At 37.5% G+C, this 19,928-nt stretch overlaps 1 protein-coding gene across 1 annotated transcript in view; it reads left to right on the top strand.

Annotated features, from left to right (window-relative positions):
- Positions 1-19,928, top strand: part of MAN1A2 (mannosidase alpha class 1A member 2) — a 126,374-nt gene that overhangs the window by 48,491 nt on the left and 57,955 nt on the right. Inside the window, exons 4-5 of the mRNA XM_072339587.1 lie at positions 11,454-11,572; positions 12,913-12,993. Of these exons, the coding sequence (XP_072195688.1) occupies positions 11,454-11,572; positions 12,913-12,993 (200 nt within the window). The remainder of the gene's footprint in view (positions 1-11,453; positions 11,573-12,912; positions 12,994-19,928) is intronic.

Below are 19,928 nucleotides of genomic sequence, written 5' to 3' on the forward strand. Positions count from 1 at the left end.
CTTTTACAGGAAAATGGTTTTACAGTTTTTTGTTTTGTATTATGCTGGAAAAATACTCATTCATTTGCTGGATGTCTTCGTTGTCTTTCATTATAATGGTTATTGGACTGCTAGAACTGTTCTGACATTGCCTGCTATACCACTTGGTTTTCAAGGTCATATTAACTGAGTGTCAGGTTTTGTAGGCCTCCTCTTTTTCTATATTTTTAACTGCCACATAACCAACAAATATGTAAAAATAATGGAAATAAAACGTTTTTACTGAGAGTAAACTAAATGATAAACCCAAAAGAATCTATCAGCCAAAGGTCCGATCTTTTGCAAATGTGGTTAACACCTTCTAATTTGTCTGTCATGTCTTCTAACTGTAAAAATCCTAAGTCAGTTCCTGCTTAATATTCTTTTTGTGTGTGTACTTCAGCCTCTGAATCCATGTGGATGATAAATCAAAACAGTAAAGAAATTATGTATACATGTTAACAAATTGGTTCTTGGCTTTGGTTTTTATGAAAAATATTTGGTGAGTAGTAGTTTTATCTTAACTATACTTGCATAAATAACCTACCCACTGCTTAATTTTTTCATGGAAAACAAAAGGGGCGACACTCCTTTCATGCTACTCTCTAGTAAGGAGAGCTGGTTGTACAATGCAAATTTCAGCCAGATCTCTGTATTTAAGAAAAATCTGTTCATTTTTAAAGTAAATGAAACTGGTCTTTGAACAGCCAAATACAGCTGTGACCTGTGCAAAAGAAGTTATGAGTGACTACACTGAGATAGTGTTGAACGTAAGTACTGTGAATGTGTATTCTTTTTGCCCAGTAACACATTTTGGAAAGACAAAGTTTTAAGAACATAATTCTCATTAATTACTGGCCTAATCTGGAGTCAGATTGGATGAGAGATGAAATGTGATAATTACTCTTCCACTCTTCCAGTAGGCGCCTAGGAAAGAAATGTAAGAATAGGAAAAGCATGTAGTAACTGAGTGCTTCTTCAAGTACTCTCTGAGTTTGTGTGGTGTTACTGCTTCAGGAGCCAGAGGCAGTAAGTTATAGTTAATACCTTGTAGTTAATTTTTTCATTACTTTGTCCATTCTGGTCTTGAGTCTATGCAAGTATGAGGGTTCCCACAGTCCCTTATTACAAGCGGTTCCACAGTTTGATTCCACATTTTGAACTTTTCTGGTTTTGAACTGTCTACTCACTGTATTAGATACCAGCTTTTACATCAGAGCAGAACCTGAAGAAAGTATCTGTTATTCCTGTTTTCCATGCCTTTCATGAGTTTGCAGATCTGTCTGTGTTCTCAGTTGTGTTTTTCTTATGTGGAGAATATGGGTGTAAGCCATTTCTCGTACGTGTGATTCCCTACCCTACACATTACTAACTCTTTTCTCTCTGTTTTTCATGTTTTCCTATTGTTTTGAGAGGAAGATTAGAATGTTCCATGATGTTTTGTTTCCTGTTTCTTTTTAAATTGTATTTTGCGTTTTTTAGGCAGCTTATGGAATCTAGAAGCTCACAGCAGAGTGGCTGCGCTGCGGTATTATTACTTTTCGGTATCTTCATCTAGTGTGTATGGCATTTCCATGTGATTTATTAATATATTGAATAGCACATATCTAAGCATTTATCTCTGATCACAGCAGTGGTTTTCCTTGTAATGGTAATTGTAGATTTGTACTTACTCTATTTCCTGTCTTTTAATCACTGTCCATCTGTGGGAGAGCAATTTTCTCTTACCCTGTACATTTTTTTCATAGGAGCTTTTGTTAAGGGGTGTTATCACATAACCTTCTGTATATATTCTCTGTTCCCATGTTGGTTGACATCTTAAACATTGATGCTTAACTTACAACATCCCTTCACTGTAACTCTCGACTCTTACTCAGTTCGTCTAATTTAGACCTGTCTTCTGATGCTGTTAATTAGGCAAGCAGTGTTTTAGAAACATTACTTTGCTCTGCTGCAGTAGAGGTGGTGTTTAATCAGAGTATGATTTTCTTTGAGACTTCCAAATGAGTGCAGGTAGAATATGATCTGGCCACACATTCCCTCTAAATAAGTATAAATAAGTATTTATATTTATGGTGCTGATGCCATAAAAAATACCTATAGTTTGCTAAGAGCATTTTTCAAATGTTACTGCTATTCTGTTAAATTGTCAGAAGCGTGGCTTTGCATATCAGAGTATTTCACTGTGAGCAACCCTTGTCTTCTTTTCTTACCCATGAGTAATACAGTATTCCCATGGAATGCTTTTCACCCAGTCTATTTTAATTCCTGCCTCCTTCTTAGATTTAGAATCACAGAAACACCAAGGTTGGAAAAGACCAAAAAGAAAATCCAGTCCATTTGTTCTTAGCAGCTTATCTTTACATGTTTCTGAACTCTTAAAATAAAATCCCATGACGTTATTCAAAAAACTGCAAGTTCCGTCTTTAAAAAAAAAAATTGTAATGAATTCAGATGTGAAGTGAGATTAGACAAACACATTTCTGTAATCTGCTTTATAGAACGATGAGCTACACATCTACGTCAAATGGTTAAGGATGAAATTACATCATATTCAAGTCCATATGATCCGAAGTTCAAGGCTCGGGATCATATGGAGAATTTTTATTCTCTCTGGTACCATCTCCTTTCCCAGGTTTGTTTTACAAGCCAAATGGTTTGGTCTGAGGAGAGAAAAAAAAAATAATGTTTTCCATTGGAAATCTTTGGGCTTGTGTTTGTTTTGTCTTGGTAACAATTTAGATTGCTAGGCCACTATTCCTAAATTTAGGCTTAGTTCCTATCATTTGGAGCTACAAGCAGAGCGTGCAATAATGAATTAAATTAAGCCATTGCAATCTATTTTGGATGCTGCTTCAATGTTAAGTAAACAAGCATGACAGCTAAGTTGGGGAGTAGTTTTTCAAGCTTTAAAACTAAATATGGAAAGAGCAGCATCACGAACATACATACAGGAGTGGAGGCATGTGTGAGTGTGCTTCACTGTCAACTGAGGCCAGCTGTGAGGCAGCTGTAATTCAGAAGCATTTAACTACGTGAGTGCAGCATTGTGATTGTGCTTAATATACCTGTTATTTAATCAGAGATTATTCATTCAAGTTTTTGTTTGGTTTTATTTTGTTCAGCTTTTTAACCAGTCTGGTACAGCTATATGAGTACTAAACTGAAATTAGTTCCTTTTCAACCGAGTGAGAGAAAATTTGTAATGTGGTTTGGATCAAAGTGTGTAGAAATGGCCCAAGCTTTGGGTTACGTAAAGATGGAAAAGCTTATGTGACATCATGGCTTAGAGGTTCATTTTTTTATGATGCTTTTCCTATTGCCTATCTGGTAAAGAAGGAAGTTGTATTTACAGTTATATATAGGAGCTTGCATCTTTTCCTGTCTTGGAAGATCAGTATTTAACTTGCTTCATACACAAGGTTTCTGCAGCTCTATTTACACAACCATACTCGAATCCAGGCAGCACTATGCTTTTGTGTTTGCTGCTGGATTTAACTAATGGTTACCTATGTTTGAATTCTGTATGTTTCTGAGCCATTGTTCACAGATACTCCTCTTTAGTTTTCCACTTCCTGATTTTTGTCCCAGATATTTTTGTTTAGCTTTGATTGTTTCTTGTATGTAGCTCATTGTTATCACCATTCACTTGCACCTTTTTCTGTTCCCTCTCATGCTCTTCCATCCTGTTGTGTTCCTCCTTTGTACAAAATTTACTACTGTCTCCTCTACCTTAGTATTTTCTTACTATATACCTTATTCTGATCTTCACACATTGCAGCCTTTTGGATATCACTTGATTTGTTCTTCTGCTAACTTGGCTTGGAGTTCCAGCACTGATCTTAATTATAGTCTACACGGTTTGTTCTTTCCTGTTCTTCTGTTGATGCTTAAACTACTGTTTTGCATTTATGATTAAGAACAAAATAACCCCCCCAACAAAAAGAAATAATGGTAGAAAAACATAGAAAATTGCAATAGTATGGTACTAACTTGCTGTGTCCCAGTCAGATTTAGTTTTGAGAACATTCAGGCTTTGTATTGGAGGGCCTGCATTCTACTTTTGTATGAATTAAGCTGTAAGGCCAAGAGGGCAAAGCAAAGAGCTTATGGGAAGTTCAGAGAAGATAAAGGTTTGCTGAGGTATAATTCCGGATGTTTAAATTTGATATCTTAAGGTGCTGCCTATTTAAGCAGCGATGTGTTGATTAATGGTGTCCACCTGCAGGTTCACTTTGCAATGGATTCAAAGAACAAAAAATTAGCATACACTTCAGTGCTTCACTCCTATTACTTCCTCATTTATAAAATAAAGGAAAGCTTTATATCAATTATTTTATTTTGTTTATATGCTAAAATGCTTTAAGTGCCTGGTGAAAGACTGGGAACTTCTTTTCATGTTGTTTATTATCAGCAAATGAATAGAACTAAGCAATCAACATGCTTAGTGTTTTGTTTTGCTTTTTTAATTAGTCTAAAATTTTAAAGGCAATTGGTTTTTCCATGGATGCATAACAGTTATTTGTTGCATGTTATGGCTGAGCTGGAATTGTACGTTGCAGTTTTATATGAAAAGCATTGTTTCATTGTGTAATTTTGAGGCCCTTCTTTTCAGAGTTGAAATAAACTCTGTTCAAAAGTTGAATTCATTTTCTTAAACATTATATTGTTCATTGTGAGTCATTAAGATATTATACAAGTTCTGTGCTTCAGTTGTGGCAGCTTTATTGCCAGCATCTCATTAGAGATAAAGAGAACTGGTGCGATAATTGTTTGCTTTTAATTTTTATGTTGTTTATTTTTCTACCAGGTCTATAATTGTCTGCTGCACTGAGAAATCTTGCTGCTACGGTTTGGAAACCCAAGTTCTTTGAATCTTTTTTAGTATAAATTGCTATGTGCTGAAACACGTAGCCTCACCTGGTTGACTTGTTCCAACCATGCTTTAGCTGGCCAGGCAAGAATATCAGTACTGATACACTTATTTTTTTTTTTTTTAAGAGTGTAATAAGTCAATATTTAATATCAGGCTTAGGTTTCCAGGGAAGCATTTTCACTCTAGCGCTAGGAATTAAAACACTTCCCTGTATGAAAGAAAAAAAACAGTGCTAGAATTATAGATTCGATGTATGCCAGAGTGTATGAACTTGAGGCTTTGGATTTCCCCTTTTTTCTTCTGGAGTCACTGGGACGGGATAGAGAGAATCTGCTCTGTGTTTAGACCTATCCTGACCATCAGGTTAGTGCTGTACTGCACTGAAATCAGGCTCACACGTCTGAGGCAAAATTTAACTTTGAGTTATCGCCTGAAGACTTTGCTCCTCTTTGAGTCCTTTTACAGTTTGATTCCCCCAGTAAAACACATTGGTAATCAAAAATTTTCTGCACCAGTAGAAGTAGAATCTCCTTCTGGTAGATTGAGTTTGGCCAGGGCCCTGGAAAAAAAAAAAAAAAAAAGAAAAGAAAACATAAGAGAACTGGGTATTGGTTATATATATTGGTATATGTCTATATATAGACAAATTCTATTTCTGCTACAAAAGATTGGTTTTAATTTTAAAGCTTTTGTCCTTCAGTAGGATCATCCCATGATCCTGCTGCTTGGAAGTGAAAACCTTGCCCTTATATCCTGATCTCTAGTCTCCACACATCGCTAATGATATATTCTAGTTATCTAATGCTAACAGAGAGAAGCAGGCTTTCTGGAGTGTAACTTATTTCCATAGCTGGGATGCACTGACATTGAGCTATTTGTTGTTTGCATGATACAAAGCAGTTACCTTCAATACCAGCCTAACTATATGTTCTTATAAAAGCAACTTCAAGACTTCCTTTAGCTTTTATGTTTGATATTGGCATCTATAGGTTGACCATGTAAACAAGAATAAGAATCTTGTTTGCTTCTGTCAGTGGTTTTAGGAAGTTGTAAAACCCTACTTTTATTTCATAGGATCTGATGAGGATTCCACTTCTGGGGTTTTTCATATTTTCTTGTTAATCACAGTGTCATAGAATAGCTTAGGTTAAAAGGGGCCATAAAGATATCTATTTTCATCTTCCCTTAAGAAAAATATTTCCTTTTCAGTCACTGCATAAAATAGAAGGATGAGAATGGTTACACATACTTTTTAGGCCTGTTGTATTTGACTTCCCTTGTAACGGCTTCATGGTTGTTTTTCTTTAGGCCTATTTCCTTGGCTTGGTTGTAGCAGCCCTGCTTTGACACAGTGTGCATTTTGATAACAAAGGTTCCTTTTGAATGGTCTGTATTTCCTTAAGTCTGTGACATCTGTGGTCTGCCAGAATTGTTTTGGCAATGCCACCTTTCTTTAGTACCTGGTGCAAATTCTTGGCTCATGTAATAGCTCTGCTGTAGGGAATTCCTGTAATTGGTCTTTGGCTCGATGCCAAGTGTATTGTAACACCTGCATTACTGCACAGCAGGCACTAAAAGGGAAAGAAAAATAAATGTTACTTTCTGTAGTTTTAGTTATTTAGAATCTGTTGGCCATACGAATTCCAGCTTTGCTTTTACTCGAGTCTCTTGCTGTGGTGGGCTAGACCGGGTCAGCAGCTCAGTACCACACAGCCCCACACTCAGCACAATTGGGAAGAGAATGGGGACATCAAAAATGAGACAAGATAAAGATAGTTTAACTAAACAGTGATGGAGTGGTGAGAAGGTACAAGGAGTAAAAAGACAATTGCTTGCCACCTCCCACAGGCAGACCTTGCCTGGCCAGACGTAAAAGGATGGCTACCTGATAGACCCAGCCCCACTGCAGTCATGTTTTATTGCTGAACATGCTGTTGTATGGTATGGATATCCTTTTTTGTCATTTTGGGTTACCTGTCCTGGCTGTTTCCATCCCCAGCTTACTGACTGATAGACTGAGTGGGGGGAGAAAGAGAAAGCCTCAGTGCTGCTCAAGCACTGCTTAACAGTAGTCTGAACTCTGATATGTTGTCAGTTCTGGTTTAGTCACTAATCCAAAACACAGCACCACAGAGGCTGCTTATGAAAAAAAAAACACTTAATCACAGCCAGACCTAGAATACTATCTTACCCCTCAGCTTGGGCTAATGAAAGCCCCTGTGGAAATATTTTCCAGAAGTAATTGGATTTGTCTGCGATGTATGCCTCATTGAAGTAAAGAATAGATTTGAGTGACAGGTCAAATAATCAGAGTTTTCATGAAGTACCTGCTTGATGATTGCTTTTCAACTCAGGGTGCATTACTGAAGTTGCTGGCAAATAATTTATCATTGAATCATTTGAGTTGGAGGGAACCCTTCATCTAGTCCAACTCCTCCACAATGAACAGGGACATCTACAGCTAGATCAGGTTGCTCAGAGTCTGGTCCAGCCTGACCTTGAATGTCTCCAAGGACAGAGCATCATCTTGTTCCATCCTTACACGATGTGTCATTTTTGAGGTCTTCTTTCAGTTTATGCATTTTCTTTAGTACCTCAGTACTCACAGTCCCTTCTGTTTCCACATAGCAGTCTAAACATTGCATCTAATATTAAGTCTTCTAAATATTTATAACTTAACCTTTTGTTATAAAGAAAATGGGCTACTTATAGTCTTCATACACTTTTTGTCATGGAGCACATGACAGTGATCTGTTTTCTCATACTTTGATAGTCTCTTGTGAGGCTTCAAAAAGATTTAAATAAAGCAGTTCTTCATCTAGCACTTCAGCATATCGAAGGAATTTTAGACAGAAAGACAGATTTTCTTTTAATAGCCCTACTGTTTACACAGTCATATCATTTGCTAGATATTTCAGACTGTGGATTTATGTACTATCAAACAAAGGAGTTATTTGTCTGATCTCAGGGAACTGAAGTCTCCTTAAATATAAACCTGACTTATTATTTTGCAGTCCTTTTGAGTAATACTCTTCCTTAATGAGTGCACATGATTTGGTTAGTAGTTGATCTGTTTTGCAACTAAATTCTTTTCATTAGCTCATGATGAATGTTCTGTTTTATTTAGAAGGGTGAACATTACATTCATTCAATAAACGTCATTAAATTTGGAGCTCAACTAGAACTGTAATTATATGAATTAGAAACTTACCAAATTGACATCTGTAAAATCAAACCTTTTTGGAGTCAGTTATTATCTAACATGACCAACTGGGGCTTTGTATTGAACAGAGGCAGGCCCCAGGGAGAGCACCTTCAGCTAGATGTGTTACTATCTATTATGAATTTATTGTTTTATAGCCTTTCTTTTTTTTTTTTTTTTACCACAATGAGACATCTGTTCTCCATGTATCCAGAGCAATAGCAGATCAGATTGTAGGGGTAGTGGTAAGCATTATCTTCTCAAAATTATCTCATTGTTTAGAGTTACTGATTACTTTTCAAACAACTCACGCAATTGCAGTCCATGATGACTATCCTCTTCTCCTTTAAAGCAAAAATTTATTAATCTTTACATGGCTATGAAATGTAAAAAGAAAGAAAAAAAGAACAGAACTGCCCCCCACATACTCTACTATGAATGGAAAATGAGCTCTTTTTGTGAGCTAAGGGTGAATGGTTTGCATCACCAATAGGTGGAAATACAGCTGCCTCTCCGTTGTAGTCTGTTCTTACCATAGTGCTGTGTGCTACTATAAGGCAGGCCATTGAGCTCTTATTCCAGTTTTCAGCTGCTGATTTGCTGGTACTGTGCATTTTAAGATGGAAGAGGACAGCCATGACAACCTAACTGCCTATTCTGGTTAGCTTGTCTGCTGCAGTAGAAACAAGAATTGACCAGAAGCTTTTCGTATTTAAGATTAAGTTAAGAATGACATTTCTCACACAGGAATATCTGGAATCCTCCAAGGAAGAAGTTGAGAGTGATTTGATTTCGTATCTCTGAAACAAGCTACTGTAGCCCACAAATAGTTTTCAGTTGTACTTATCTTGCTAAAGTGTGTGTTGCGATTGTTATCCTCTGTAATGGAATTCAGCACTGCTCTGGAGGTGATAATTCTTACAGTGCTTATGCACTACACTGAATTTGTTTCATGAGAGGTACAAGTGTGTGAGGGGTCATGTTGTCAAAAGATATGTCCCTACATCCTCCTGATGTATCCTCTGTTCTAGTAGACTCAAGATTTCTGGAAAAGAACTTTATATTTTGGACTCTTGCTTTTCAATGGCAGCTTGGGGGAAGAGTGGGATTTATGCTGCCCAATTGACATGTAAGGAAGAAGTCTGGGTAGGGAACCTGTTGCAACATGTTCTCGACTTTTGGAAATGTATTTCCAATAAGTCTAAAAAATGAAGTGTGTTCTTCCCAGTCTTCCCCAAGAAAGATGTTCTGGTGAGCTGTTATGATTAATTACTGTATATATAAGAAGAAAATGGAAAAATAAACCAAAACCATGTGAAATAGCAGCTTGTGATCAGTAGAGAAATAATTTTGCATGTTGGAATATAAATGCTGTGCTTAAGAGACTATTGTAAGAAATGGTTAATCTCTTCCATATAATCCAGAATTACAACCGTATTGAGTTGTATCTCAGAAAGAGGCACTTGTCTCTACTCAGAAGTGGCGTCTATGAGCACATGCAGCTTTTCTCAGTAATGCTTTGTTGTGCATTTGTGAGTCTGGGAAAGATAAGCGTAAGAGCAGAGAGAAACAAAAAGTCACACAGGGGAGATCCTGGTGCTTGGCCCAGAAAAAAAGATCAGAGTATGAACCTACACCTCAAATTGAATCTTGGGGGAAAAATGCTGAGAAATCTGTTTTGTTCTGTTGGACTGTGTTTATTTTTGTGGTTGCAAACAATGAAGGAGAGGATCTTACATGAAAGAGATTGTCAGTGTATCCCTATTCACTCAAACATCTTGTGTACTTGGAAGCATTTTCATTGCGGTTTAAATAAAACAACAGAAAATACTTTGTGTGCCATAGCAGTGTTATGCATTCTGACTTTACATCGGAACTACCTTGCCAGCTAGAACTGAAAATAGTCCTTGTGTTATGATCCAGTTGGCATCTCTCTGAAGTGAAAAATTAGAAAACTGTCTTATTGTGCCCATGGAACAGTACAAGTTAAGTGCATTCTGTAGCTCACCCCAAAGCAACTCCCCATCCTGAACAATTGGTTTTCAGTACAGTACTTATGCACAGAACTCGATTAATTTCCTGAGAGTTAAGAGTGTGCCTAGTGGCTAACTTGTCAAAGGGTATGTCTACTGATTAATCTTAAGAAATGTAGCGTATCCCGGTCTGAACTTGAATACTCTTTAACACACCAGTGAATTAACACATTTTATATCTAGTTCAAATCCATTAAAGAATGTTTTCAAATCCATTAATGAATGAATTAATGAATCCAGATGAATGCTTATTTTTGAAGAAATTAGTTGGTGATTACTTTGTGAGCAAGATTGTTGTGTTTAATTTATTAATTCATGAAATTAAGTTGTAAGTAACAGTTACTTAGGTGTTTAGAAGAGTTGCTGTGGGGTTGTTGATTCAAGTTACTATTGATCTGTAGGTAAAAATAAATAAATAAACCAATCTCTAAGTAAATAAAATGCTGAAAGGAATGAAGAGAAACAACCAGGTAGTAACACTGCCCTGTAGAAATTCAAACATAAAATAAATAAACCCACAGTAATTCTCATGTTCCTCCAGAAACAATGATCTGTGCCTCTATGTGCTTAGATTGAGAGGGCCTAAGGAAGTTGGAACTTGACACCTGTTCAGCTGTCTTCTTCCTGCAAACCCAGAAGTTGCTCATCAATCAACTGCTTCTGTTTCAGATGGTATTTTAGGATAAAGCATCATTGATTTTTGTTTGGCTTCAGAGGTTCTTCTTTGATGATAATTCCAGAATTCATTAGCACCTCAGATTTTTGAGGCTTAGCAAACAAGAAAGTGAAAAATCTTGGTTTTTGTTGGCTTATCTGTCAAGCCAAGCCTAGGCACCATGCTTGTCAATCAGTGCTTTCAGGCTCTGGGTAGCTAGCGTCCATAACTGCAAAACAGTTCAGTAGTAAGTGCTGGGAAATGCAAGGCATAGCTGCATAAACAAATTGCTTTATCTTTTGTGACTGTGTTTTTTAAACGCTTCTGTCCTAGAATTTATAGTAGCATTTGAAGCAGAATGTATTGCTGTTCTCTACTTGTGTCAAAGAAGAGTTACTCGTGTTCAAGTTATGAAAACAGATAAGAGATATTTTTTTTTCTGTCTTTTGTTGTCTTTTCTCCACAGGATCCAAACTATGTCAGAGAACTGAAGGTTTGAAAGAGGTGTGATCCTCTTATGTATCTGTTAATTCCTTGCTCAATTTGGCTATTCCTTGTACTGTCATCTTTTAGTAACTTTGTTTTACTGCTGCTTGGGTTATTTTCTTATGCTTGTGACGCTCAAGATAAGTAATCATCATTTGTAACAGAAATCCTTTTTGTGTGTAGGAAACTCACAAATGGGTGCTACCATAGTAGATGCACTGGACACTCTTTATATAATGGGGCTTCATGATGAATTCCGAGAAGGACAAGAGTGGATTGACAAGAATCTTGATTTCAGTGTGGTGAGTAGAACTTGTCCTGTTATGTCTCTAGTCTATTTCATGGTGTTCTGCCTGGAGGGAGGACAAAGAAGTCTTTCAGCTGGAGTTTGCATCTGAACTTCAGATGCAAACTTTAATGAAGTTCTCTGATTCTGAATTTATTTAAAAAACAAACAAACAAACCCACAACAGAATACCTTTCAAGCTCCAGTTATAATTAAAGATACATCTACTGTTTCCAAAGTACAAATACAGTTAGAGAATGAAAGAAAAGTGATCAATGAGAATCAGTAGGTCCTCTACAGTGAAGTAGTAAGGCTTTACTAGGTCACAGTAACTGGAATTACTGAGTAGTAATGGGGTCATGAAAGAGGATTTCTCCCCAGACCAATGAAGGGAAGCATTGATATTCAGTCAGAATTGAGCAAATGCTTCTTGTTATCCTCATGTTAAATCCTACCTTTCAAAAAGGATTCGATGGTGTTTTTTGTTTTTTGTGTTGTTTTTTTTTTTTTTTTTTAATACATTTAATACACTGTCTGGCAAACATGAAAGAAATTCTACTTATTATGTTTTTTTTAGTTAGTGCCAAATAATTATTCAATCTGTAACTGAAGATGCTAAATTCGTCAGAGATGGTGTAGACATAATGGTGCCATCATGAATGTGGAATAAATCAGCTACTATAGCTTTCATCTGGTGTGTGGCTGTCTCTATGAATTTGCAGAATTAATTTATGATTTAGCTGGAATAAATTTACATGTCACACCAGGGGTTGAATTACAGCTTGCTGTGTAATGAGGGTTGACAAGTTGCCTTAAACATAGAAGGCTTGAATGATTTCCTTATATGGCACAAGGTTTTTTGTTATAAAAAGTTATTCTTTCCCACCATCCTCAAACAGCTTCAATTGCAATTTGTAGTGATGACGTGATCAGAGAAGAAGATAAAATCTGATTTGATTTTTAAAAATCAATTGAAGCTGGAACTGGAATTATCACACAGGAGTTTCCACATGGATTTAGGTAGTGAAACAGTAAAAACCTTTGGTTTTGGATACAATCATCTAGGTTGGAAAAGGCATGTAAGATTCTGAAGTCCAACCATCACGATGACCTCCCAAGCCCCTTCACTAAACAGTGTCCCTTAGTGCCATGTCCAGGAATGGAGGTTTCACCAATTCCCTGGGCAGCCCATTCCAATGTTGACTCCCTTTTACACTGGGGGATTCTTCCTGTTACCAATCTAAACCTGCTCTGGCACAGCTTAAGACTGTCTACTCGTGTCTAAGTTGTCATGGTGACGTTTTTCTTTATTGATTAGAAGAGTGGTTAATTACTTACTTTTTCTTCATGTTCCAGAATTCTGAAGTATCTGTTTTTGAGGTCAATATTCGCTTCATTGGAGGCCTTCTAGCAGCGTACTACCTTTCAGGCCAAGAGGTAAGGAGATTAGAGGACGTCTGTGAAATTTAATGTTTTTTAACAAGTAAAGGTTGCATATGAAGATTTTACTTTTTTTTAGAATCTTGGCGTATCTGCTGTTTGCAAACTAATTTCACGGTAATGAGTGGTACAGAGTTTCATAAAATCTTTAAAACTTGTTTCTGGTATAAGCTGAATTAGGGTACCTTGTTAGAACTTTGAAACTTCTTTTATTGAGATGTTTTCAAAAGAAGTTCACTTCAGTAAACATCAACCTGAAATGTCAAGTCTCTGTTCTGTACTGCCAAAAATAACTTGTTCTAATAGTCTGCAACTCCACAAAGGTAGAAATAATCATTTTTGTCACTTGTCTTGCAAAGTTATAGGTTTGCTTCACAAAAGTGGTACAACAATCTCCTTGCCATTTTCTTGGTAACAAACAGAAATATCAAGCCATTTTCATCCCAGTTTGAACACATATTAAGAAAGATTGGAGGCTTACACTTTTGAGTGCTTCTCCAAAGGCATCCTTGTATTCAAAGAATGCATATACCCAAAGACTTGCAATCATGGATGACTTTGGTCTTGCAATAACATTGTGATTTCATGCCCCTTTACTTCACATATTTTAACAAAACTGGAGCCTGACCCAATTTACACATTAACTCATATCTCTTCTCACATCTTAACAGCTAGCTGCCTTTTGATCTGTTCTCTGTGTCTTTGATATATATATATATTTAATTACTTGACATTCTGTAATCCACTGCCTAAGACATTAGGCTTCCAGCCATATTTCACAGATTAAGCCTTGGTATGCTTTCAGGTATCCATATGTATTCTTTCCTTTGGTTTAGGGGACCATCGTGTAAATGTATTAACAAGTACTCAGGTATTTGTCCAGAACTCTAACAGGAGCTGGAAGAAACTTTAATTTGTTGTCATCATGCTGGGACCCATGAATTTTCTTGTTAGGAATGACTTTGCTTTGGAAGAAGAACATAGTGACACAACAGAGATCCTGTGGGGATCTTAAAGAAAATGTTGAGTTCATTTTTCAAGTATTTACTCTTCATCCTTGTCCACATTCTCCAAGAACTGTGTCTGCAGAGGGATAAGTTGCAAGGAGTCCTTTCTGTTGCACTGATTTGTGTTCTGTTAGAGGAAGCCTGAAGGAAAAGAGAAACATGGAATTTTGCCACTCCATTTCCCTTGTAGAAGCTTGAGAACTGAGCTTACCTTCATGGCAGTGAGCCTTTCTCTGCTTCCAAAATCTGTCAGGCTTAGTTCTTACAGCAGTTTCCTAGGAGCTCAGTAATTTACCCTGGTGATATGATCCTTGCCCCGGTGTTGCAAATCAACCTTTAAAACTGGTTGGTGTGGCACCCCCTCAGGGAGACAGCCTTCATAGCAGCTATTGCTTGTGCCAGTGTGCAGTGATATTCCAGCCTAATTTACTTTACGCTTTCACCCTAACAAAAGGCATGAAGGTCCCTGAATGATCATCCCAAGTATTTACTTGAGGCAGGTGCTGAATTTCATCTAGGTCAGCATTATTAACCCACCAGTTTTCTTCTTAAGACCCTCCGAACAAAAGCTTTCTTCTGCTGGCAGACATAAGCAAAGTTTGTTTCATGAAAGGTAGTCTCAGCTGCTTGTGGTTTTCATTTTGTGCCAGGGAGCAGCTGCAACAACCAAGCTGTGGAACTGTTACAAGGAGACACGATTCCTACTTTAGTGTATGTGATTTCAGCAGCACAGTGAAGAATTGTTCCTTTCTAGAAATCTTTGTTTCTGTCACTTGGACCTCAGATGACATTAAATACTATGTCATCATTGAAATCTTCGATCACTGAGCAGCAGGGCAGTGTCACATCATCTTTTCAGCCAGGAATGTTGATCTTATCTCGGGATAACTTAAACTAGAGCATACCCTTGGAGTCAGTTACCACAAACACCAACAGCCTCAGAGGAAGAGCAGCAATCACCAGTAACTGGATTATTTAGATAAATCAGTAAGTACTCTGGCACTTGCACCTTAACAATATACTTTTGCCCCATTGTGTAGATGAGTGCAGCCGAACTGAATGCTTTGTCTGCATTTTAAAGCTGGGTGCTTTCTTAAATTGTGGCTGCTGAGCTGACTATTGTCTTTTAAAATTATTTTTATAGCATTGATCTCACTGTTGGATTTTAAACACTTCACAATTTGTCAAAGAACATTCCTGTGAAATGATCATAGGTATTATCTTCATTTTCCAATAGAAGAACTCATAAATTAAGTGTTCAGGCTGCATTTATTTCAAATAATTTGGCGTACAGGACTGCTTCTGGTACTTCAGAGACTACTTGGTTTGCCAAGTTGGATAATTTCTCTGCAGTATATCAGCATGAATGAGATGAGGAGAGAAACTTGAGTCTTTTCAATAATTGAGCCCAGCAGACAATTATATTCCTCTGGTGAGAACTTCTTGGCGTTACTGCTTTCCCAGCTAAACTATTGAAAACATCTTTTAAATAAGATTTTTCAGTCTGGTCTTCTTTCTTCTATCTTACAAGAAGGGAAGGAATTCATCAACTCAGGTTTGGGGAACACCTTATTTCTTTTTATAACTGTGTTCAGACATGAGGAGACCATTTTCAGCCGCAGAGAAGACAGGCAAGTCTGATCCAAGTATTTGGTGTTTTTCAGGATTATCTTATGAACATGTACATGGGCTTATTCCTCTAAAGGAAGTCTATCTAGTGATAGAGTGTCTTTCATGGGTTCATCAAGCTGTCATCTATTTGCTCATATTCCCTTCCTAGACCATTTTATTACTCCAGTGTATCAGTATGATTTATCTGCATGCTTTTCTCCTTTGTATGGAGAGGATAATTGTGCTCAATGAAATTTTACTGTTTATCAGCCATAGTGCTAGATATTGGTCATAGCACTTAAATATAGCTATTAGTTTAGATGGAATTGTCCGATTTACTTCTCTAATTAGAAAAACATTACTTTATATATTTATACGTATGTATGTATGTATGCATATTTAGCTTAACTAGTAGCATGACCCTGTGGTCACCATGGTGTATTTCAGTTCTCACTTAGATCATGCTCAAATTAGGTCTTGCTTAGATCATGATCAAATGTGATCGTGGTTTTAATGATGCTGTTTACTGTTGATAGTATGCCTACTCTTTTCCATGTATCAAGTGAGGTAAACAGAGGTAAAAAATATAAATGGCTTGTCTAAATTGGCCAGCCTGTTTCTCAGTAATGCCTGGAACAGTCCTTTTAACTTCTGGAGACACTGTCTTTATTATGCTTGAGAGATGACTGTGATATGGTTGATAATATAACAGAAATAGGAATGAAATGCTTATTTTGCCTTTTTCAGAGTAAACACCGAATGTGTCAGCTTAGGATCAAAATCAACCTTATCTAAATGTTAAAAGAAAAAAGCACTTTTTTTGTGGCCACGTTAAGCCTCAAGTATTTGTTTTTTCCTGTGTGTCCTGCTGACAAAAATATTTTTCTTTAGTAATGAATCCAAGCTTTTTTATAATTTTGAGCTCTCTCCACCAAGATGCTAGTTAGCCTTTTCCCAAGAACAATATGTTCCTTTATGTTTGTTCCAAGTTGTTTCCTTAGACGTACTGTGTAAGTAGGGCCTGTTCCTTAACTTCCTATCCAAAATTAATGATCTTAATATAATTCTATTGTATGTTATAACATAAGGATAGAAATGATTAATGAAAATGTTATGTATATACTGAGATCAAAACAGGATAAAACACTGCATTAAAAAAAAAGGGGATGATATTCAAAGTTACACTTTTATTATTAGATTTAAGTTGACTATTCTTTAAATTCTCTTCATGGAGGAGGATGTGGTTGCTTTATTTTCTGGAAATCAGCCATGCTATAAAACTTGTTTATCAGGATGCAGCTCTGGAATTGTTTTGTGGTATCTGTAGAGTTCTCCGATTTAAGATTTTGTTCCAGATGACAGTCCTGGTTTTTTGTTGCTTTTGCTCAGGCCAGCAAGTTTTCACTATTTATGTTGGTGTGAGTACATTCATTTCTCAGCACAAGCCAGTCATTTGGTCTTGATTGGATATATGATTAATTATGTGTTCTTCCCCTTCTTTTAGTCGCTATTGTGTACGTGGATCTCATGGGGTGCTGGGGTAGATGATAATAATCTGATGAAGGAAGCAGGGTTGATTTGTAAGATCACTGCCTGCCCTAAATGCTCACAACTTCTGGTGCAAAAAAGCATCTACCATGCAATCAGTAAGAGTGAATGACACCAAGTAGAAATGAGCTGGCTGGTTTTTCTGCATTAATGCTGAAACAGCAAAGCTTGCCAACAGACCACAGCTAAAAGCTATAGTGAAAGTTACAGAGTAGATCTGTGAAGAGTGAGCCTGAGTAATGTCAAATCAGAGAATAGGCTACCAAGAGACCAGGAATTGCAATGTCCCCAAGACCTTGGACAGTAAAATGTCTGCTGTCAGAAGCTGGTATGGAGTATCATATCGGAATCTTAAGCTAAAAGGGGCTCAAAGTGGGCTAAATTAAATGGTCCAAGAGCTGTAACTTTTATTACTTTATCCCCAGTGTTTGGTTGGGGAAGAAATGATTAAGTACAGGGAAAACCTCACAGGCTAATGGTGCCAGTATAAACAAGCTGCAGTTCTTTATTTTAGCTGTGTGAAGGCTTTTAGCTCATAAAAGCAGATAGAAATTCCTAGAGCATCTTGCAGCATCCGGGCCCACTGTTCCTTATTTCTGAAGACCATCCAAAAGACAGTAATGAAGACACTGAAACCTACTAGGAGAAGTTTCTTTGCTTCCAAGCCTTTGTGAAGACACTATAAGACTTTCTGCTTTCCAAATGGAAATTTGTTCAAGGAAGGACAGTCAGCTGTGGAATCCAAGAGATGCATGTATGCAGAATAATCCTATAATTATATATATGAAATGGTGACAGGACCAGTAAAGCATGATCAAGATCAAGGATAACGTCACTGTGCTTTCACAATTAAAGAAAATATCAAAGTTAACTGTGTTGCCTTTAAAATATTCTAATTTTTCACAACTGCATTTGATGTGTTGCTGTTTTTAATTCTCTGTGGCTCATGCCAATTAGCTGTACCCACAGCTAGAATAAGCATGATACTCAAATGGCAAGTGTCTGTCAGACTTCTTGAAGAATAGGTGGATAAAGTCCAGAGCTTAAAATAAATCTGCAGGAATAGTAATCTCTTCATGGTGACCCAACCTGTAGGCATGCCCACTGTCTCTAAGGAAAGATACCATGGCATCTCCCCAGAGGTTAAAAGCCCTCGAGTCCCGTTTATTCCCTGGAGCTTTTTAAGAAGTTGCAGTTTTTTCTGAGGCAGCTTTAGTTCTGAGGACCCTGCTGTCACAGTCTTTCTCACCAAAGAAGGAGGGAAGACAACATAAGGCTGAGAAAGTGAATTTTCTGATATGGCTGGAACCAGTGAAGCTGGCTAAGCCTGCACTGCAGGAAATGTGCCTCTTACAAAGGGACTGGGAGGCAGTAACCCCCTCCCACTTCTTTGATAACTTTGATGAAACCAGTTTTCTGAGTCAGGATTTGCAGGAAAAACAGGAACAGCGGGAGGGGAAGCAGCAGTGCCACCTCTTCAGGGTGTTCTTCAGGACCACTTTTTACTCATTCCTTGCTCCAAGAAGTTTTCTCTCTGTAGTGACTCAGTTTCTTACTATGGGACAAGTCCTATATGTGCAGAAATGAGCGCCATCCACTGATGGTTGCAGAGATATTTGCATCTCCCCAGCTGATGGGGTCTCCTGCCTCCTACATGTCAAGGCTGCGCCTTTCTTATGGCCACAGCTCCATCCTTGTCTGTGACACCACGTGGCAGTCCACAAACATACTAGTACCTTGGTGTTGCTCAAGGTACTTGGTAAACTCCGAATAGCAGTGTTCCTTCCTCCTTGTGGTGACTGTGTGGATTGGAAGATGCTGTCCCTGATGATAGCGCCTGAAGTCTTTTGATAGTAAACTTTCATTAATACATCTTGTTTTGGCCTACAGTACTTTCATAAACTTTCAGCCTTGACTAAGCATTTTTGACTTGGCTGTAATTTTTGAATTTGCTGTAGTTTCACAGCACACTTTATATCTTGTTCTTGTGGTTCAAGATGTGTATGTGTTAGGATTTGAGATCCTGTGTATTTTTGAGGGATGGAAACTGTATCATCTGATCTTGTGAGAAAGTACCTGGAGTGAGCATATCCAGGAGCTTGCTGCAGAGTGTCTTTGTGTCCAGGGCAGTTGATGATATTTAGCTGAAATTTTGATTTCAGTGTTTTTCAAAAATGTGTTCACTTTTAGTAGTTAAATATATTTGCCATAATCTTAATTATGCTTTTCTGCATACTACTTCTTTAATATTGATTAAGCCTAGTTTTTTCTGATCCTCAAAAGTCATTGCTTGTTTGAAATGGTTGCTCAGTGGGGCTTTAAATTGTATCACAGGTGCATTTTATCTGAGGTGCCTACAAAAGTAAACCTTTCCAGTAGGTGTGTGAGAGGTGCATGGTTCTTTGGACAAAATGATAGACAGATATCTGTAGCTGCAAATGTGTTATGTTGAAATAAGTTTGCTGCTGGGTTCCAGCTGGAGAATGCATCATCTAAGATTGTTCTTTTCTTTGGGTCATGGTGGTCTCTGTAAATTCAGACTTAAGTCTCTTGATAAACATCCTAAGGGAAGCCTGTAATAAAACCGAACACTGAGGCCAGTGGCATCCTGCTAGACCTCGCCATAGGAATTGCATAGGAATTCTGCAGCAGCTGTTTGCAGCAGAATTGTGGGGCAGTTTCCAGTTATGTTCTGCATTATAAAGCAAGTGATTTGTTAGCAGTCTGTAACGAGATCCATGAGGTATGTTGGTGTAGCCCCACTTT

The sequence above is a fragment of the Excalfactoria chinensis genome, chromosome 1 (genome assembly GCF_039878825.1).
Source record: "Excalfactoria chinensis isolate bCotChi1 chromosome 1, bCotChi1.hap2, whole genome shotgun sequence".
In the NCBI taxonomy this organism is placed as follows: domain Eukaryota; kingdom Metazoa; phylum Chordata; class Aves; order Galliformes; family Phasianidae; genus Excalfactoria; species Excalfactoria chinensis.